We start from the raw sequence: 21,006 nt of genomic DNA on the forward strand, positions 1-21,006 counted from the left end.
TCTCACAGCACACTACTCTTTACTTTGTTTAAGTAAAATACTGTCTCTGAAAACCACAGCAATCTACTTACAAATATTTGAAAGAATAAATTACTAAAGAAGATTGGGCACGTAAAATGAGTTTAACATGAATTATTTACATATTACCTCTCTCTTATACTCTTAATGAAAAAGTGTAAGCTCTGTAACTTTTGTTTCAACTTTGTAAATTGAAAATTTTCTGCTTAATTCTAAAAACTTCATTTCACTAATGATATAATCTAGGAACTTAATAAAATTCTAGAATATTCAGTTACATTCCATTTTTGTTTTACTATTAATACTAAATCTCTAATACAGAGATAATGCACATATTCTTAAAGTCATGTAAGTTCAGATAGCTTAGACTGTGAGAAATTGAAATCTATAAGACAAAAAAATAGCAATGACAGTTTTTTGTCCATCCTGACAGTCCTAAATATCACTTTAAAATAGTCAGTAATTTAATTCTCTATGTACTAGAATATACTAGAATTTTTCTCTTCATAACTTTAGAAATTATATCAACATTGTACTTACAGAAATTCACTGGGTTTTTTACAAGGTCAAATGGTAATTGGATCTTTTATTTTTAATGTACAAAACAAATTCTTAGCTATAGATTAACATACTAAATATATACTTTAATATGTTCCCATTAAACATGAAAATTATTTCAAACTGTAGAAAACAATAAATAAAATGTCCTGCACTCCTGTCCAACAAAAAGGGAGCACACATAATTATGAAAACATAATTACTACCCAGTTTCTCTAACAGTTAAAATTTACTAAATTAGTTTTTATTTATGTTAGGAAGGCTTTGTTCTGTTTATTTGTTTGTTTTTTATTTTATGGATCATGTATATCAATAGATAAGAATAGGATTAAGCATCCATAAAACATTATCTAGCCAAAAATCCTTATTTCTTGATTTCAGTAGATGGCAATATGATATCATCTCATTTAGAAACAGCAATGGCCTCCCTCTTCAATACATGGGAGTAGATAGCTGTCAACCTTCTGGATTTTTAGAAAGAAAGTTACCTAGTGACAAACATGAATGAATAAATATGATTCATTTAACAACAATAACCAAAAAATTAAATATTGACTTTTAAAATTTCTCATTTGGAATTTCTGTGGAAGAAACCCTCACCCATCATTCCTTACCTTCTGAACTTTTTTCTTACCCAGAAACAGAACATCATATCATCTATACTCAGCCTTGCACTCTCTGTAAGCTTCATGTGAGCATATATTCCTTGACTATAAGTGTATATGTACAAACCTTAAAAAAAAAAAATTCATGCTCTGCTGTGATCTGACCCACACCCACCTGAGATGCTGCCTTTTCAAAGCCATCAGGGTTCAGGGAAGGCATGATGTGGATTCGGGTGTTGTGGACCAGCTGGACAATTGTCTCATTCCCTTTTTGGTACTCATTGCACAGGTACTGGGCCAGAAAAATGAGCAGCTCCCGTCCAACAGCTTCATTGCCATGCATATTCCCAATGTATTTAAATTCAGGCTCACCTAAAAGCCCAAAAATAAATAGTATAAAGACTTTTTCTATCATACCAAAGAGAAGGCAAATAACACACAGTGTAAAAAAAGTTGTACAGTTACTAACTTATTACACAAAGATTATAACTTCTTTGCTCTCCACAGTTGATGTCTAAGAAATCTAATCTAAACATAAAATACTTAACATTTCCCTTCCATCTTTTGCGTTCTCTCTTCCCAGTCTCCCACTTATTGTACACTGAATTTAGACCCCCAAAATCTTAAGTCTAAATCCTAAGTTTGAATGTAATTGTATCTGGAGATATTACCCTTAATGAGGTAATTAAGGTTAAATGAGGTCATAACCCAGAAGGACTATTGCCCTTATAAGAAAATGAAGAGAGAAAGAACATAAGCAAGAAGAGCTACAATCCTAGAGCCTGCGAAATTAAAGCAACAATCACAGCAAGTTAGACAAAATGAAAATGCAGAGGATTATGTCCTAGATGAAGGAACAAGATAAAATCCCCAGAAAAACAACTAAATGAAGTGGAGATAGGCAAACTTCAAAAACAAACAAACAAAAAAAAAAAAATTCAGAATAATTATAGTGAACATGATCCAGGATCTCAGAAAAAGAATGGAGGCAAAGACTGAGAAGATGCAAGAAAAAGTTAACAAAGACCCAAAAGAACTAAAGAACAAAGAGAGATGAACAATACAATAACTGAAATGAAAAATATACTAGAAGGAATCAATAGCAGAATAACTGAGACAAATGAGCAGATAAGTGACCTGGAAGAAAGAATGGTGGAAATCACACTGAAGAACAGAATAAAGAAAAAAGAATGAAAAGAAATGAAGATAGCTTCAGAGACCTCTGGGACACATTAAATTCACCAACATTCACATTATAGGGGTCCCAGAAGGAGAAGAGAGAGAGAGGACATGAGAAAATATTTGAAGTCATGATAGTTGAAAACTTCCCTAATATGGAAAAGGAAGCAGTCAACCAAGTCCAGCAAGCACAGAGAATCCCACACAGGATAAACACAAGGAGAAACATATTGAGACACATACTAATCAAATTGACAAAAACTAAGACAAAGAAAAAATATTAAAAGTAACAAGGGAAAAACAAAAAATAACTTACAAGGAAACTCCCATAAGACCATCAGCTAATTTCTCAGCAGAAGCGATGCAAGCTGAAAGAAGTGTCATGATATATGTAAAGGTGTGAAAGGGAAGACTACATAACCAAGAAAACTCTACCCAGTGAGAATCTCATTCAGATTTGATGGAGACATAAAAAGCTTTACACACAACTAAAAGCTAAGAGAACTCAGCATCACCAGACCAATTTTACAACAAATGCTAAAGGACTCCTCTAGGCAGAAAAGAGAATAGCAATTCTAAGGAAAAATAATTCTACACATTCAGTTCAGCACAGCTCATTCTGTCATGTCCGACTCTTTGTGACTCCACGGACTGCAGCACACCAGGCTTCCTTGTCCTTCAGCACCTCCCAGAACATGCACAAACTCATGTCCATCAACTTGATGATGCCACCCAACCATCTCATCCTCTGTTGTCCCCTTCTCTACCTGTCTTCAATCTTTCCTAGGATCAAGGTCTTTTCCAATGAGTCAGCTCTTCTCATCAAGTGGCCAAAGTATTGGAGCTTCAGCTTCAGCACCAGTTTTTCCAATGAATATTCAGGGCTGATTTCCTTTACATTTGACTGGTTTGATCTTCTTGCAGTCCAAGGGACTCTCAAGAGTCTTCTGCAGTGCCACAGCTCAAAAGCATCAATTTTTTGGCACTCAGCTTTCTTTATGGTCCAACTCTCACATTCATACATGACTACTGGAAAAACCATAGCTTTGACTAGGTGGATCTTTGTTGGAGGTAATGGCTTTGCTTTTTAATACACTGTCTAGGTTTGTCATAGCTTTTCTTCAAAGGAGCAAGCATCTTTCAATTTCATGGCTGCAGTCACCATCTGCAGTGATTTTGGAGCCCAAGAAAATAAAGTCTTTCACTGTTTCCATTGTTTCCCTATTTGCCATAAAGTGATGGGACCAGATGCCATGATATTTGTTTTTGAATGTTGAGTTTTCAGCCAGCTTTTTTCATGCTTCTCTTTCATTTTCACCAAGAGGCTCTTTAGTTCCTCTTGCTTTCTACCATAAGATTGGTGTCATCTGCATATCTGAAGTTATTGATATTTTTCCCACCAATTTTGATTCCAGGGTCTGCTTCATCCAGCCCAGCATTTCGCATGATGCACTCTTCATACAAGTTAAGTAAGCAGGATGATAATATACAGCCTCAAAATACCTCCTTTCTCAATTTGGAACCAATCTGTTGTTCCATGTTCCATTTTAACTATTGCTTCTTGACTGGCATACAAATGTCTCAGGAGGCAGGTAAAGTGGTCTGTATTCCCATCTCTTGAAGAATTTTCTACAGTTTGTTGTGATCCACGCAGTCAAAGTCTTTGGTGTAATGAATAAAGCAGAAGCAGATGTTTTTCTGGACTCTCTTGCTTTGTCTATGGTCCAAAGGATATTGGGAATTTGATCTCTGGTTCTTCTGCCTTTTCTAAATCCAGCTTCAACATCTGGAAGTTCTCAGTTCACATACTGTTGAAACCTAGCTTGGAGAATTTTGAGCATTACTTTGCTAGTGTATGAGAAGAGTACAATTGCATGGTAGCTGGAACATTCCTTAGCATTGCCTTTCTTTGGGATTGGAAGGAAAATTGACCTTTTCCAGTCCTGTGGCCACTGCTGAGTTTTCCAAATTTGCTGGTATATTGAGTGCAGCACTTTCACAGCATCATCTTTGAGGGTTTTAAATAGCTCAACTGGAATTCCATCACCTCTAGTAGCTTTGTTTGTAGTGATGCTTCCTAAGGCCCACTTGTTTGCATTCCAGGATGTCTGGCTCTAGGTGAATAATCACACCATCATAGTTATCTGGGTCATGAAGATCTTTTTTGTATAGTTCTTCAGTGTATTCTTGCCACCTTTTCTTAATATCTTCTGCTTCTATTAGGTCCATATAGTTTCTGTCCTTTATTGTGCCCATCTGTACATGAAATATTCCCTTTGTATCTAATTTTCTAGAAGAGATCTCTAGTCTTTCCCATTCCATTGTTTTCCTCTATTTCTTTTCTTGATCACTTTGGAAGACTTTCTTATATCTCCTTGCCATTCTTTGGAACTCTGACTGTTTCCACATTGAACAGTTCTATGATGACCTACAAGACCTTCTAGCATTAACACCAAAAAAAAAACAAACAAACAAACAAAAAAAAAAAAACAATGTCCTTTTCATCATAGGGGACTAGAATACAAAAGTAAGAAATCAAGAAATACCTGGAGTAACAGGCAAGTTTGGCCTTGGAGTACAAATTGAAGCAGGGGGAAAGGCTAACAGAATTTTGCAAAGAGAACACACTGGTCATAGCAAGAGACGACTTTATCCTTGGACTTCACCAGATGGTCAATACCAAAATCAGATTGATTATACTCTTTGGAGCCAAAGATGGAGAAGCTGTATACAGTCAGCAAAAACAAGACTGGGCGCTGACTGTGGCTCAGATCATGAACTCCTTATCACAAAATTCAGACTTAAAGTAAGTGGGGAAAACCACGAGGTCATTCAGGTATGACCTAAATCAAATCCCTTACAATTATACAGTGGAAGTAACAAATAGATTGAAGGGATTAGATTTGATATACAGAGTGCCTGAAGAACTATGGACAGAGGTCCTACACATTCAAACTATTATATCAAAACCTCATGGGAACAGGAAACCCCAAAGCTACAACAGATATACACACACAAAAGAAAAAGCAATGCAAACACAAAAATAAAGATGGTAATCAAACCACAAAAGATAAGAACAAAAGAGGAAGAGAAGAAAAAAGACCAACAAAAACAAATCCAAAACATTAAGCAAATGGCAATAAGAAAATACATCTCAATAATTACCTTAAATATAAATGTACTAAATGCACCAAACAGAAGACATAGACTGGTTGCTTGGATTTAAAAAACAATATCTTTATATATGCTTTCTATAAAAGACCTACCTCAGACCTAGGGACACATACAGACTGAACATGAGGGGTTGGAAGAAGGTATTCCATGTAAATGGATATCAACTGAAAGCTGGAAAATCAATATTCATAGCAGAGAAAATAGACTTTACTGTTACAAGAGACAAAAAGGGACACTACATAATGATCAAGGGATCAATCTAAGAAGACTTAACAATTGTAAGTATACATGCACACATCATAGAAGCATCTCAATATATAAAGCAAATAAGAACAGCCATAAAGGGAGAAATTAACAGTAACACAATAATAGTGAGGGAAGTCAACACCCAATTTTCATCAATGGGCAGATCATCCAAACAGAAAATCAATAAGAAAACACAGGTTTTAAATGACAAATTAGACCAGATAGACCTAATTGTTATTTATAGAGCATTCCACCCAAAAGCAGCAGATTACACATTCTTTTCAAGTGCACATGGAAGGACTGACCACATGCTAGACCACACAGCAAGCCTTAAAATTTAAGAAAACTGCAATCATATCAAGCATCTTTTCTGATCACAACACTATGAGATTAGAAATAAACTATAGGAAAAAAATATAAAAAACACAAACAATCAGGGCTCAACAATATTCTACTAAACAACCAATGGATCACTGAATACATCAAAAAATACCTAGAGACAAATGAAGGTGAAAGCACACTGATTCAAAACCTATGGAATGCAGCAAAAGCATTCCTAAGAGGGAAGTTTACTGCAGTACAGTCTTACCTCAGGAAACAAGAAAAGTCTCAAAGAAACAACTTAACCTACATCTAAAACAACTAGAGAAAGAAGAATAAATAAAACCTTAAGTTAGTAGAAGGAAATAAATCATAAAGATCAGAGCAGAAATAAATGAAACAGAGACCAAAAAAACAATAACAAAGATTGATGAAACTTGAAGCTGGTTCTTTGAAAAGATAAAAAAGTTTGATAAACCTTTAGCCAGACTCTTCAAGAAAAAAAGGAGAGGGCTCATATCAAGAAAGTTAGAAAAGAAAAAGAAGTTACATTGAAACCATAGAAATACAAAGGATCACAAGAGACTACTACCAGCAACTGTATGCCAATTAAATGGACAACCTGAAAGAAAAAGGGATAATTCTTAGAAAGATAAAGTCTCCCAAGATGGAATCAGGAAGAAATAGAAAACAAGAACAGACTAATCACAACACTGAAATTGAAACTGTGGTTTAAAATTTTCCAATAAACAAAAGTCCAGGACCAGTTGGCTTCACAGTTGAACTCTATCAAACATTTAGAGAAGACTTAGCATGTATCCTTCTAAGAGGATTAACAGTCATGTAGGAAGGCCAGGGGTCCGCAAGCAGCAGGACGAAATAAACTGCAAGTGGTAGACATTTTTTTCTCTTCTAATTCTGTGCTGTCATGATGACACCTGGTTCTGCCTGAATTTAACTTTTCTCAAACCTTGAGCAAACCCATGCGTTTTTCTCATGGAAATGTTTTTCTTAAGCGATGTTAATGAACTATGTATTTGCTTGGAAATCTGCCTTTCTTCAAGATTCATGTCAATTGTTTTATGGCCCAGGACTACTCCCCTTGTGCCAGTGCTATCTCAAAATGCATGTTGTAGGTGAGGGGGCCATGTGCAACTCTCTCAGTCTTGAGACATTTCTTTTATCTGATTAGCAGCTTGCTAACGGATCTGCCTGCAGTGCAGGAGATCTGGGTTCGATCCCTGGGTTGGGAAGATCCCCTGGAGAAAGAAATGGCAACCCACTCCAGTATCCTTGCCTGGAAACATCTCATGGACATAGGAACCTGGTGGGCTGCAGTCCATGGGGTCGCAAAGAGTCAGACACGACTGAGCAACTAACGCTTAAAGCTAACAAGTATATAACGCTTTGCTAAGAACTCATGTGAAGAGCTGACTCATTGGAAAAGACTCTGATGCTGGGAGAGGTTGGGGGCAGGAGGAAAAGGGGACGACAGAGGATGAGATGGCTGAATGCCATCACTGACATGATGGACGTGAGTTTGAGTGAACTCCGGGAGTTGGTGATGGACAGGAAGGCCTGGCGTGCTGCGATTCATAGGGTCACAAAGAGTCGAACATGACTGAGTGACTAAACTGAATAGAAGAGCTCACAAGGGGGCACTCTTTCTGTCCCCTTCTGATGTCTATGTCAGAAGTTTTCTCTATCTCTTTTATACCTTAATAAAACTTTGCTACACAAAAGTTCCGAGTGATCAAGCCTTATTACTGCCTGTGGATCAAAATCCTCTCCTCCAGAGGCCATGAATCCTGGTGTCATTCACAGCTCGCAACCAGAGCCTTTCACTTCTGAAAATGTTCCAGAACAACTGCAAAGGCAGAACAATTCCCAAACTCATTCTGTGAGGTCACCATCACCCTGATACCAAAACCAGACAAAGATATCACAAAAAAGAAAATTACAGGCCAGTATCACTGTAAAGAATCTGCCTACAATGTAGGAGACCTGGGTTTGATCCCTGGGTTGGGGATATCTCTTGAAGGAGGGCATGGCAACCCACTCCAGTATTCTTGCCTAGAGGATCCCCAAGAACAGAGGAGCATGGCGAGCTACAGTCCATGGGGTTGCAAAGAGTCAGACACAACTGAGCAACTAAGCACACATGCATATCACTGGTGAACATAGATGCAAAAATCCTTAACAAATATTAGAATTCTGAATCCACAATCCATTAAAAGGATCATGCACCACGACCAAGTAGAATTTATCCCTGAGATACAAGGATTTTTCAATATCAGCAAATACCACATCAACAAATTGAAGAATAAAAACCATATGATCATCTCAATAGACGTGGGGAAAGTTTTTGATAAAATTCAACAGCTATTTATGATAAAAGCTCTCCAGAAAGTTGTCATACAAGTAACATACCTCAACACAGTAAAGTCCATATACAACAAACCTGCAGCTAACATCATACTCAATTGTGAAAAGCTGAAAGCATTTCCTCTAAGACCAGGGGCAAGATAAGGATGTCTACTCTCACCACCTTTATTCAACATAGTTTTGGAAGTCCTGGCTACAACAATCAGAGAAGAGAAAGAAACAAAGGAATACAAGTTGGAAAACAAGAAGTTAAACTGTCACTGTATGCAGACGACGTAATACTATACATAGAAAATCCTAAAAATGCTACCAGGAAACTACTAAAGCTCATCCAGGAATCTGGTAAAATTGCAGATTACAAAATTCATACACAGAAATCTTTTGCATTTCTATACACTAACAATGAAAGTTCAGAAAGAAAAATTCAAGAAACAATCCCATTTACCACTGCACCAAAAAGAATAATATACCTAGGAATACACCTATCTAATGAGTAAAAAAAAAAAAAAAAAAAAAACAAAAAACTGTACTCTGAAAACTATAAGACGTTGATGAAAGAAACTGAAGAAGGCACAAGCGAATGAAAGATATACCATGTTTGTGGATTGGAAGAATCAATATCATCAAAATGACTGTCATACCCAAGGCAATCTACAAGATTCAATGCAATTCTTATCTAATTACCAATTGCATTTTTCACAGAACTAAAACAAAAATCTTAAAATTTGCATGGAGACATAAAAGACCTCTAATAGCCAAGCAATTTTGAGAAAGAAAAATGGAGCTGGAAGAATCAAGCTCCCTGACTTCAGACTATAAAAGCTATAGCCATCAAAGCAGTAAGGTATCATGGAATAGGATAGAAAGTCCAGAAATAAACCCATGCACCTGTGGTCAATTAATCCATGACAAAGGAGGCAAAACTAAAGAATCATGGAAAGACAGTCTCTTTAATAAATGGTGCTGGGAAAACTGGACAGCTACATGTAAGAAAATGAAACTAGATCATTCTTTTAAGCCACATTAAAAAAAATAATAATAAGTTCAAAATGGATAAAAGACCTAAATGTGAGACTTCAGTTCAGTTCAGTTCAGTCACTCAGTCGTGTCCGACTCTTTGTGACCCCATGAATCGCAGCACGCCAGGCCTCTCTGTCCATCACCAACTCCCGGAGTTCACTCAAACTCATGCCCATTGAGTCCGTGATGCCATCCAGCCATCTCATCCTCTGTCGTCCCCTTTTCCTCCTGTCCCCAATCCCTCCCAGTATCAGAGTCTAGACACTATTAAACTCCTAGAGGAAAACATAGGCAGAACACTCTCTAACATAAATCACAGCAATATCTTTTTCAATCTATCTCCAAGAATAATGGAAATAAAAACAAAAATAAACAAATGGGACCTCTTAAACTCAAAAGCTTTTCCACAACAAGAAAACAATAAGCAAAATAAAAAGACCACCAAAGGATTGGGAGAAAATATTGGCAAATGATGTGACCCACAATGCATTAGTCTCCAAAATTTACAAATAGCTCATAAGGCTTTATATCATCAAAACAAACAACCCAATCAAAAACTGGGCAGAAGACCTAAATAGACATTTCTCCAAAGACATACTAATGACCAAGAGCCACATGAAAAGAGTTTCAACATCACTAATTATTAGAGAAATGCAAAACTACAATGAAATACCACACAAGTTAGAATGGCTATCATAAAAAAATCCATAAACAATAAATGCTGGAGAGGTGTGAAGAGAAGGGAACCTTCCTATACTCTTGGTGGGCATGGAAGTTGGTACAGCCACAATGGAGAACAGTATGGAGGTTTCTTAACAAACTAAAAATAGAGCTACACTACGACCCTGCAACTCTACTCCTGGAATATATCCAGAGAAAAACACGGTTCTAAAGGATACAAGCTCCCCAAGCATCATTACAGCAATATTTACAATAGCCAAGAAAAAGAATGAAATGATGCTATTTGCAGCAACATGCTGGACACAGATATTGTCATACTGAGTGAAGTAAGTTAGACAGATAAAGAGAAACATCATGAAATCCCTTATATGCAGAATCTAAAAAGAAATGAAACAAATGAACTTATCTACAAAATAGAAACAGACTCACATAGAGAACAAAATTATGGTTATAGGGGTTGGGGAGGAAAGATGGGGAAGGGATTGTTAGATAGTTTGGGACCAACATGTACACACTGCTATATATATATATATCATGGATAACAAAATAAGGACCTAAGTATGGCACAGGGAACTCTACTCAAAGTTATGTGGCAGCCTGGATGGGAAGGGAGTTTGGGGAGACTGGATACACATATATGTATGACTGAGTTCCCTTTGCTGTCCACATGAAACTACCACAACTTTGCTAATTGGCTATACTCCAATATAAAATAAAAAGTTAAAAAAAAAAAAAAAGAAGAAGAAGAAGAAGAAGAGGAAGAGACACCAAAGAATCCTCCCTACCCACCCTCTCTCTTCAGATGCATGAAGAAAAGGTAATGTGAGGACACTGTGGACAGGCAGCTACCTAAAAGCCAGGAAGAGGGGCCTCACTAGGAGCCAACACTGCAGATACCTTGACCTTGGAATCCCAGCTTCTAGAGCTGTGAGAAAACAAGTGTCCATTGTGGCATTTTGTTATGGCAGCCAGAGTGGACACATATACCACTCTACCCCCAGTAACTAATAATAGTACATTCTGTGCCTTCTATCCTTAAACACTGAACTTCCATGTTTTCTTATTTAGCCCCTATCAAACATCTTAAAATAAGTATTATTATCCACCTCTATTTTAAGGTAAGCAAACGAAAATTCAGACTGCTTAAGAGGCCTTACCTCAGTTACACAGTCAATAAACCCAGGACTCAAATGTTGATCTCTTCATTTAGTTAAGAATCTACATTTTTTTTTTAAACCATCATGACTGAAAGCACTAACTTCTAGAATCAGACTGTGTGTGTTCAAATCCTGGCAGCAATTCTTACTGGCTGGCCTCAAGTAGTTATTTTAGCTCTCTTTGGCTCTATTTCCCCATTTATACATGAAATACTAGATTCTACCTCACAATGTAACTATAAGAACTAAGTAACTAAGTGAAATAATGAGTGGCAAAACAAACAAGTGCCATGTGTTTGCTATAGTTTTTTAAATATCATTATCATATCACATTATCTTGTCATTGTGAGAAGACTTACATCAAATAATCTAGTTTTCTCTTTGCAAAAGCTCACTAAAATACTGAAGACACTTATTATCATTATCATAGAAATGCAAGAAAAGAAGATAAGTTTCCTTGAAGGGCCCAGAATTCAAACATAAATCATGTTGCCCATTCCATTGCATTTTATAAGGAGTAATAAAACTGCAGAGCATGGCTGCAAAATAATCTGAATTAATCTGTTGTTCTGATTCTTTCTGCTTCATCAATCCAACAGGCCCAATTTCTGCAGTGGAAAAGACCTTCCCATTTAAAAAAAAAAAAAAAAGAAGAAAAAGAAGTTGGAATTATCCTTCTCTCAGAAATACATTATCTAAATATTTTCTGTGTGATTTGAGTGACCACTAACTTTAGAAACCATGTCCCTTGTGACTTCTCAGCCTGAGCTGAAGCTAATCCTAACATAAGTATCAGGTGGGAGCAGTAAGAGCTATATTTATAAGACCTTCATGTTTCACTTGGAAGGAAAGTCTCCATAAAACTACACTCAGGGACTCGTCCAGAAGGTATGTATGTGGAAAGCAAGTTTTCTGTCCTTCTGATTTCAAGTCATAATAATCTTGTACCTTACTGTCAAATTCACTCTCTCAGTGTGTGTGTTGGTGGGACTGAGGTACAGGGGAAGCTGCCACAGTCCACTAAGACTGGACCAAGAGAAAACAGACCAGGATGCCAGGGGCTCTTAGAAGCCTTCCTCCCCAAATATTTGAGGAGATTGCAATGTTGGAGGCTTTCTGGTCATGTTGCTTTACCCCAATACAACTTGGAAGCTTCAGTCACTCAAAAGAGCTTGGCCCACAACCCATAATGAACACATTGAAATTTTCGATTACTCTTCTGGATTAAAAAGCAAAAATTCTTTAATGACTTAAAGGAGAAATAGAAAACTCAGTCACTTAGCCAAATTTGGCTGCCAGAGCCTAAACTTGTGTTTGAATTTGAATGCTCTGGCATACAGCATGCAGTTTCCAGTCTGCTTCAGGTGGCGCCATGCCATATCACTGCTTTATTTGTTTCTAGAGTCAGAAAATTTCCAGTGTGGTTTTGCTTCTTTAACTATGTAGAAAATCTGAGAAACAAATCTCTCCCAATATGCTTATTATATTTGTAAGAAGGTAGTAATGACAACAGCAATGCTTTAGGCTGACATAAAGGTAGGATTGTAAAGGTCATTTTATAGAAGATATTCATATATGGAAATAAAGTACAAGGCATATATGAGTTAGCAAAAGAAAATAAAGTGTATTTTTATATACTTCTTTGGTATTCAGGAATAAATTTGATTGCTAGATAATGCTACCACCAGAATATAGAAGGGCTATGATCTTTTAGCACTTCCCTTGTGGCTCAGACGGTAAAGAATTTGCCCACAATGTGGGAGACCTGGGTTCAATTCCTGGGTTAGGAAGATTCCCTGGAGGAGGGCATGACAACCCACTCCAGTATTCTTGCCTGGAGAATCCCCATGGACAGAGGAGCCTGGTGGGCTACAGTCCATGGGGTCACAAAGAGTCAGACACAACTGAGCGAGTAAGCACAGCACAGCACATGAGATAAGGAAGAGTCGTAGTTCAAATACAGCATTTGTTGAATGTATGCAAATATGCAAATCCCAGTGTCAGACAGTAAAAATTTGCTCCCAAAGCAAATAAAGCAGCACTCTTAAACTCAAGGAATGCAAGGTCTGGAGGAGGGTACAGACATGCAGACAGCAGTCAGGAGGGAGGAGGAAACCATGAAGAAGAAAGAAATGTTGGATACATAATGAACCAGCTTCAAGATGGTTCAAGAATCAGTCCTGAATGTTCATTGAAAGGACTGATGTTGAAGCTGAAACTCCAATACTTTGGCCACCTGATGGTAAGAGCTGACTCATTGGAAAAGACCCTGATGCTGGGAAAGATTGAAGACGAGAGGAGAAGCGGACAACAGAGGATGAGATGGTTGGATGTCATCACCGACTCAAAGGACATGAGTTTGAGTAAACCCCAGGAGTTAGTGATGGACAAGGAGGCCTGGCATGCTGCAGTCCATGGGGTCCCCAAGATGAAATGTTGCCACCACCACTCTAGTCTCTCTCTAGCCCTTTTCCCTCCCAAGGCCAGATCTATTTTTTGAGAAATGAAATATTTTCCGCCATATCAGTAAACAAAGATGTCGCAGTCAGCAGTGGTTACAGCCTTCCAATGTCAGCTGGTGAGCCCTAAGGGCACTCAGGAAGGAGAAAAATACTTGTGATCTACCACTCATCAGACTGCAGCCACTTCATACAATGAAACCCAAGGGAGCTCAGGATGTGGAAAACATAATATACTGGCCCCAGATAGGTGAGGTACATATGAAAGGAATGATTTCAGTAAGCCCAGACTCTTGCACCTTCCCATACATAGAGAAGTGCTAAATTTTTTAATTGGGAATGCCTGGTTCTCTTTCAGTTTAGTTCAATTCACTCACTCAGTTGTGTCCAACTCTTTGCGACCCCATGGACTGTAGCATGCCAGGCCTCCTTGTCCATCACTAACTCCTGGGGTTTACTCAAACTCATGTCCGTTGAGTCGGTGATGACATCCAACCATCTCATCCTCTGTTGTCCGCTTTTCCTCTTGTCTTCAATCTTTCCCAGCATCAGGGTCTTTTCCAATGAGTCAGCTCTTACCATCAGGTGGCCAAAGTATTGGAGTTTCAGCTTCAACATTAGTCCTTTCAATGAATATTCAGGACTGATTTCCTTTAGGATGGACTGGTTGGGTCTCCTTGCAGTCCAAGGGACTTTCAAGAGTCTTCTCCAACACCACAGTTCAAAAGTATCAATTCTTCTGCATTCAGCTTTTTTATAGTCCAACTCTTACATCCATACATGACTACTGGAAAAACCATAGCCGTGACTAGACAGACCTTTGTTGGCAAAGTCATGTCTCTGCTTTTTAACGTGCTGTCTAGGTTTCCTTCCAAGGAGTGTCTTTTAATTTCATGGCTGCAGTCACCATCTGCAGTGATTTTGGAGCCCCAAAAAATAAAGTCTGCCACTGTTTCTACTGTTTTCCTATCTATTTCCCATGAAGTGATGGGACTGCATGCCATGATCTTTGTTTTCTGAATGTTGAGCTTTATGCCAACTTTTTGACTCTCCTCTTTCACTTTCATCAAGAGGCTCTTTAGTTCCTCTTCACTTTCTGCCATAAGGGTGGTGTCATCTGCATATCTGAGGTTATTGATATTTCTCCCGGCAATCTTGATTCCAGCTTGTTCTTCCTCCAGCCCAGAATTTCCCATGATGTACTCTTCATATAAGTTAAATAAGCAGGGTGACAATATACAGCTTTGACGTACTCCTTTCCCAATTTGGAACCAGTCTGTTGTTCCATGTCCAGTTCTAACTGTTGCTTCCTGACCTGCATACAGATTTCTCAGGAGGCAGGTCAGGTGGTCTGGTATTCCCATCTCTTTCAGAATTTTCCACAGTTTATTGTGATCCACACAGTCAAAGGCTTTGGCATAGTCAATAAAGCAGAAATAGATGTTTTTATGGAACTCTCTTGCCTTTTTGATGATCCAGTGGATGTTGGCAATTTGATCTCTGGTTCCTCTGCCTTTTCTAAAACCAGCTTGAACATCTGGAAGTTCATAGTTCATGTATGAACTTGTTGAAGCCTGGCTTGGAGAATTTTGAGCATTACTTTGCTAGTGTGTGAGATGAATACAATTGTGTGGTAGTTTGAACATTGTTTGGCATTGCCTTTCTTTGGGACTGCAATGAAAACTGACCTTTTCCAGTCCTGTGACCGCTGCTGAGTTTTCCAAATTTGCTGGTATATTGAGTGCAGCACTTTCACAGCATTATCTTTTAGGATTTAAAATAGCTCAACTGGAATTCCACCACTTCCACTAGTTTTGTTCGTAGTGATGCTTCCTAAGGCCCACTTGACTTCACATTCCAGGATGTCTGGCTCTAGGTGAGTGATTGTACCATCATGGTTATCTGGGTCATGAAGATCTTTTTTGTATAGTTCTTCTGTGTGTTCTCGCCACCTTCTTAATATATTCTTTCTCTGTTAAGTCCATACCATTTCTTTCTTTATTCTGCCCATCTGTGCATGAAATAGGCCCTTGGTATCTCTAATTTTCTTGAAGAGATCTCTAGTCTTTCCCATTCTATTGTTTTCCTCTATTTTTTTGCCCTGATCACTGAGGAAGCCTTTCTTATCTCTCCTTTATATTCTTTGGAACTCTGCATTCAAATGAGTATATCTTTTCTTTTCTCCTTTGCTTTTCACTTTTCTTCTTTTCTCAGCTATTTGTAAGGCCTCTTCAGACAACCATTTTGCTTTTTTGCATTTCTTTTTCTTGGGGATGTTCTTGCTCCCCATCTCCTGTACAATGTCAGAACATCCGTCCATGGTTTTCTTTAATTAACTATAATCTTTTGATGTTCAGACTACCTGCCCTTTGTTGCAAAACTTCTGAATAACCTGGTTCCTTCCCGTGCCTTCTTGGGGCAGTTCTTTCAGGGTTACTTAAGATGCCATCTTCTGGGCTTGGAGTTCTAAAAATTCCCACTGAATAAAATATAACTCTCAACTTTAAGTTGTAAGCATTTTTAAGTTGACACTTCAAAATACAGTCCTCATCTAATTCCCTCTACATGAAAATCCATCAGCTAACTTCCCACTGGCCTGTACCATAAACACCAAAGTTCTCCATAGTGTTAGCTGAAAAAGGGGAGCATGAGCCAGGTGGCAGGACACCATGCATCTTGTAAACAGTGTACATCCATGGGCAGATAAAGAAAAGGAGGAACCTTCAGACTGACAGGAAACCACTCATTTTGAGGCAGAAAAAGAAAGGTAGGAAAAGGTAAGAATCTCCAGTGTCCAAATGTAACCTGTTGCTCATTACAATAAAATTAGCCTAGAAGCTAAGAAGCTAAGAAGTTATGCACTGATGCCATAAAAATTCTAATCTAAGCTAAATAAGGACAAAAATCCCTCCTCCTCTTGGGAAGGTGGATGTGGGATGAAAATCAAGGAAGAAGACCCTCCAAACTTCTTCCCTAATGAATATTCCACCCATTCATTTTATGCCCCTCATAACCAGCTTGCCAAAGAAACCCAGCTACTCTTTTGTCTGCCAGCTCTCCCTCTGAGAGCATATTCTTACTTAAATAAATCCTCACTTTACTTTCTTGATTTCCCTGTCTCATTTCTGAATGAGGGGTCTGGCCTGAGGACTCTGGTGTCTCCTGAGCACCATCTCCTCTCCCATCTTCCAGCCATACTTCCTTCAGCACAGGGCTCTTTCTGTGATGCTCTTTACTCCTCACACATATTTTGCTCTCTCATCTCTATGATCATGGTAACTATGATTTCCTTAGAGCATTTTTGTCATAGTTCAGTTCCTTTGTTATCTTTAATACCTCAGTTGGAAATGTACATTAATCAGAATGATTATATGTTTAATCCCCACCCTACACTGTATATAATGGGATGGTGTCCATGTCAGCTTACATGTTTATCACCTGTGCCTGGCATTGAGTCTGAGACACAGTGAGAGAATAGTTAAATTCATTATTAAGTAAATAAATGAATAGTGTTCTTCTAAATCCTATGATCCCAGCAGCATAGCTAACAGTAAAACTTGCCCTTGAGATGTTCCTTTCTGGAATAGTGAGAGGAATAATTGAATAACTGACGGGGGCCTGAGGCAGTGTCAGGGAAGTCAAGCCTGAGGCCTCAGCACTTGTTGCCCTATCTCACATTCTCAGGCAGGAATGGAAGTTCTTCTTTGGGAATGAAGGCAACAGTGTTGTGAACAGCTGCTGATCTCCTAGGAAGATTAATCTCCATGATCACAGAGAACCATAAAAACTCTCCAGGCAAACAGCTCCCTAAGGTTGTTTTTGCTGTAAAGTCCAAACAAAGGATTCTGAAGAAACTTTGCCTTCATAATCTTTAATCCAGAAATAGAGATAAAATGGAAGAATTTAGACTTGGAATAAGCTTCTCCGTGTCAATTTACTTTCAATTTGTTTAACAAAAGAGTGACAGCTTTTCATCAGCACTTTTGTTTTCTGTGGCTATACAGATGGAGTTTACAACAGGATGACATATGTATTCCTGTTTACCAGATCCAAGGTTTAACATGGACATCATTCCTTGTGGATATAACTGGTGACGCATGTGTACCCTGGCACGGGCTTATCTCTCTCCTGGCAACAAGAAGAAAAGGCAGCAGCCACGCTTCCCAGTACACTTGGGGATGGTTGTTTTTACTTTCATCTTACTTTACTCAGTATCTTTTTATGAAATAGTTACCCTGTTAAGTGGTTCTGCAGGTGAGGAATCACACTTGCACAGGCTGCATCACATTGGCTCAGGAAGTATAGTTTCCCTGTGGCATTAATTTTTCCTCAATTTTGTGTACTATCAGTTTTCCAGTTTTCCAGGCACACAATCCTCAATTAGGCCAGCATTAAAAGACAGTCAACTCACAAACCACATTCAGTCTGGGTCGGCTGTTTCTGTCTTTCTCATCTGTGTCTCAGAATGCACCTGAGTGGATCTGTATTCTCATCAGAACAAGATAAGAATAACTTACAAGGATTTTTAAACCTAAGATCCAAACTTTTATTGAAGTCAGAAATAATAAATACTAAACTGGAGCAAACAAATGATTTTAAACTCTTAATTTTTCCCACATGTATTGATATGATTTGAATAACTAAATCAGGAAGAAAGAAGAGGGGAAAGGGAGGAAGAAATTTATATTGCTTTAAAAATAAAATGTAAGTATTTTCTGCCCCAGAACCCCACATCTTTAGGCTCAGCATTTGAGTGAAGTCTACAGCTGACAGCAGAATGGCAAATCCCCAAATAGGAGTAATTAATGACCAGAGAGACCATGAAGCAGAATCCATATTCAATCAGCTGAGCCTGAAACAAAATGACCAAACAAATGGGTAAAAGTAAAAAATAATACTGCCTGCCTTTCCCACAAAAAAAACTTTCACCTCCTTATTTGATCCAGTTAGTCCCTCTAATATGTTTTCCTCCTGGAAATAACTGACAGACAAGCCAACTACTGGGTAGAATAAGTGATCAAATATTTTAAGGCCCCTTTAAATCTTAAGAGTCAGTTATTTAATGACTTTATGGGAAGAAACCTGCAGAGGGAAAATATTTATTGGAAAATGAGATAAATGTGAAAGTGGGTGGTAAATCGTGAAGTTCTATTTAAGAGGTGTAGGGCAATGGCAACCCACTCTAGTACTCTTGCCTGGAAAATCCCTCCTGGACAGAGGAGCCTGGTAGGCTGCAGTCCATGGGGTCGCTAAGAGTCGGACATGACTGAGCGATTTCACTTTCACTTTTCACTTTCATGCATTGGAGAAGGAAATGGCAACCCACTCCACTGTTCTTGCCTGGAGAATCCCAGGGACAGGGGAGCCTGGTGGGCTGCCATCTCTGGGGTCGCACAGAGTTGGACACGACTGAAGTGACTTAGCAGCAGCAGCAGCAGCAGCATCACTATATAGAAAAAATAGGCAGACTAAGGATACTTTAAGAAAGAACTTGATGATAGTAACAAACCCTTCATCTTTCATCCTGAAAATAGAAATGGAACTCATACCAAGATTAATCCTCCAACATCAAATTATTACCAAAATATAATTTCACTCATTTGAAGTAAATATACGTGCTCAGCTGTGTCTGACTCTTTGGGACCCCATGGACTGTAGCCCCATGAGGCTCCTCTGTCCATGGGATTTTTCAGGCACAAGTACTGGACTGAGTTGCCATGTTCTACTCCATATAAATTCTCTGGGCAAGAACATTGGAGTAGGTAGCCATTCCCTTCTCCAGGGGATCTTCCTGACCCAGGGATCAATCTCAGGTCTCCTACACTGCCATGCATCTGAGTCAGCAAGGAAGCCCCCACCAGGGAAACTCTCAAATACCTCCATATACTTAACTCACTGATTACACAGTTCTTAGAGCTAGGGACAATTCCAAATACATGTCCCCTGGTACATGTAATATATTAAACATACTACTGAATACCTATAGCATCCAAAACTAAAACCCCATTTCTCAAAGATATCATGTTAAAATGAGAACATAATCAATGATTTTGAGAAACAGATAAACAGTTACACAAGCAGCACAGTCACTGAACTGACTTGACTCACTGTGTAAGCAAGTCAGACACACCTTTGGAATAGATGGCCTTTTAATCAATGACTTTCCTCCCTCAGTGGTAAACCTAAGATTAAGACATTAGTGTTAGTAATGATTTCCAATTGTTTGACATCCTAACATATTATAGCCTGTAAACAGTTCTTACAGAATGAACCCTGCAAGTTTCCTAGAACTTGTGGACAAATAATAGTCATTAATTGGCTCCTGTGTTAGCACATCTTAGCAACCTAAAATGCTAAGCAAATTCCTAAAAGAAATGCAAATAAACAATGGAAGAGAGTGACTATGGTTATAAAATTAGATTCCTCTTCTACAGAAGCTATGAGAAGCAAAGAAAGAAGGAAGAGAAAAAGAAATATTTTAATTAAAATATTTGTTTTCACATGAGAATGCTAGATTACAATGAGAAGCTGGTAAATATTTAATAGCCAGCTCTGATCTGTAGCATTTGCTAATTTCCATGCTGTAAATACTCCCACCATAGCCAATTTGAAGCTATATACCTGAAATCAATTTGCCCACAAATTTACTGAATAGTAAAAAATAGCTCTCATAAACCAGCACAAACATATTCCAGCATACCACTGCATATGGAGAGCAATTATTTGGGATGTATGACTCTCGGTTTCTTCATAAGTTTTCCAGAAGGGGAATCTGAGGCCTAGAAAATCTGAAGGCTTTTCAAACACATGATAAGAAATATAACCAGATTAGCTTCTACTCTATTGTCTTTATGTTTCATTTTATACAGGAAGAATTGAAAGAGGTTCCGATTTTTTTTTTTTCTTATATTGAAATAGACCTGTTTTCCAAAGCATTGCACCATTGTTCATTCATTCTAGGAGGAAGGAAAGGTAGAGAGAAGTGGGGAATATTTTGGGGCTGAGTTAATTATCCTAGCAGTTACTAATTCACTGGACCCTTTGCTCTAAATTTGGCCACAATAAATCAATGAAAAAAATTTAACTTTAACCTATTCAATAGTTTTTCTAAGATATTTATCAGCAATTTCATGTCTTCCAAGTTCCTCTGTTCTTCTTACAGTCTTGAACTACAAGACTATCTTTACAATGCATAAGGCAATA

At 38.1% G+C, this 21,006-nt stretch overlaps 1 protein-coding gene across 1 annotated transcript in view; it reads right to left on the reverse strand.

Annotated features, from left to right (window-relative positions):
• Positions 1-21,006, reverse strand: part of CPE (carboxypeptidase E) — a 157,358-nt gene that overhangs the window by 51,267 nt on the left and 85,085 nt on the right. The window contains exon 2 of the mRNA XM_025268230.2: positions 1,357-1,553. Within this exon, the coding sequence (XP_025124015.2) occupies positions 1,357-1,553 (197 nt within the window). The remainder of the gene's footprint in view (positions 1-1,356; positions 1,554-21,006) is intronic.

This window comes from Bubalus bubalis, chromosome 17, assembly GCF_019923935.1.
Source record: "Bubalus bubalis isolate 160015118507 breed Murrah chromosome 17, NDDB_SH_1, whole genome shotgun sequence".
NCBI lineage: Eukaryota > Metazoa > Chordata > Mammalia > Artiodactyla > Bovidae > Bubalus > Bubalus bubalis.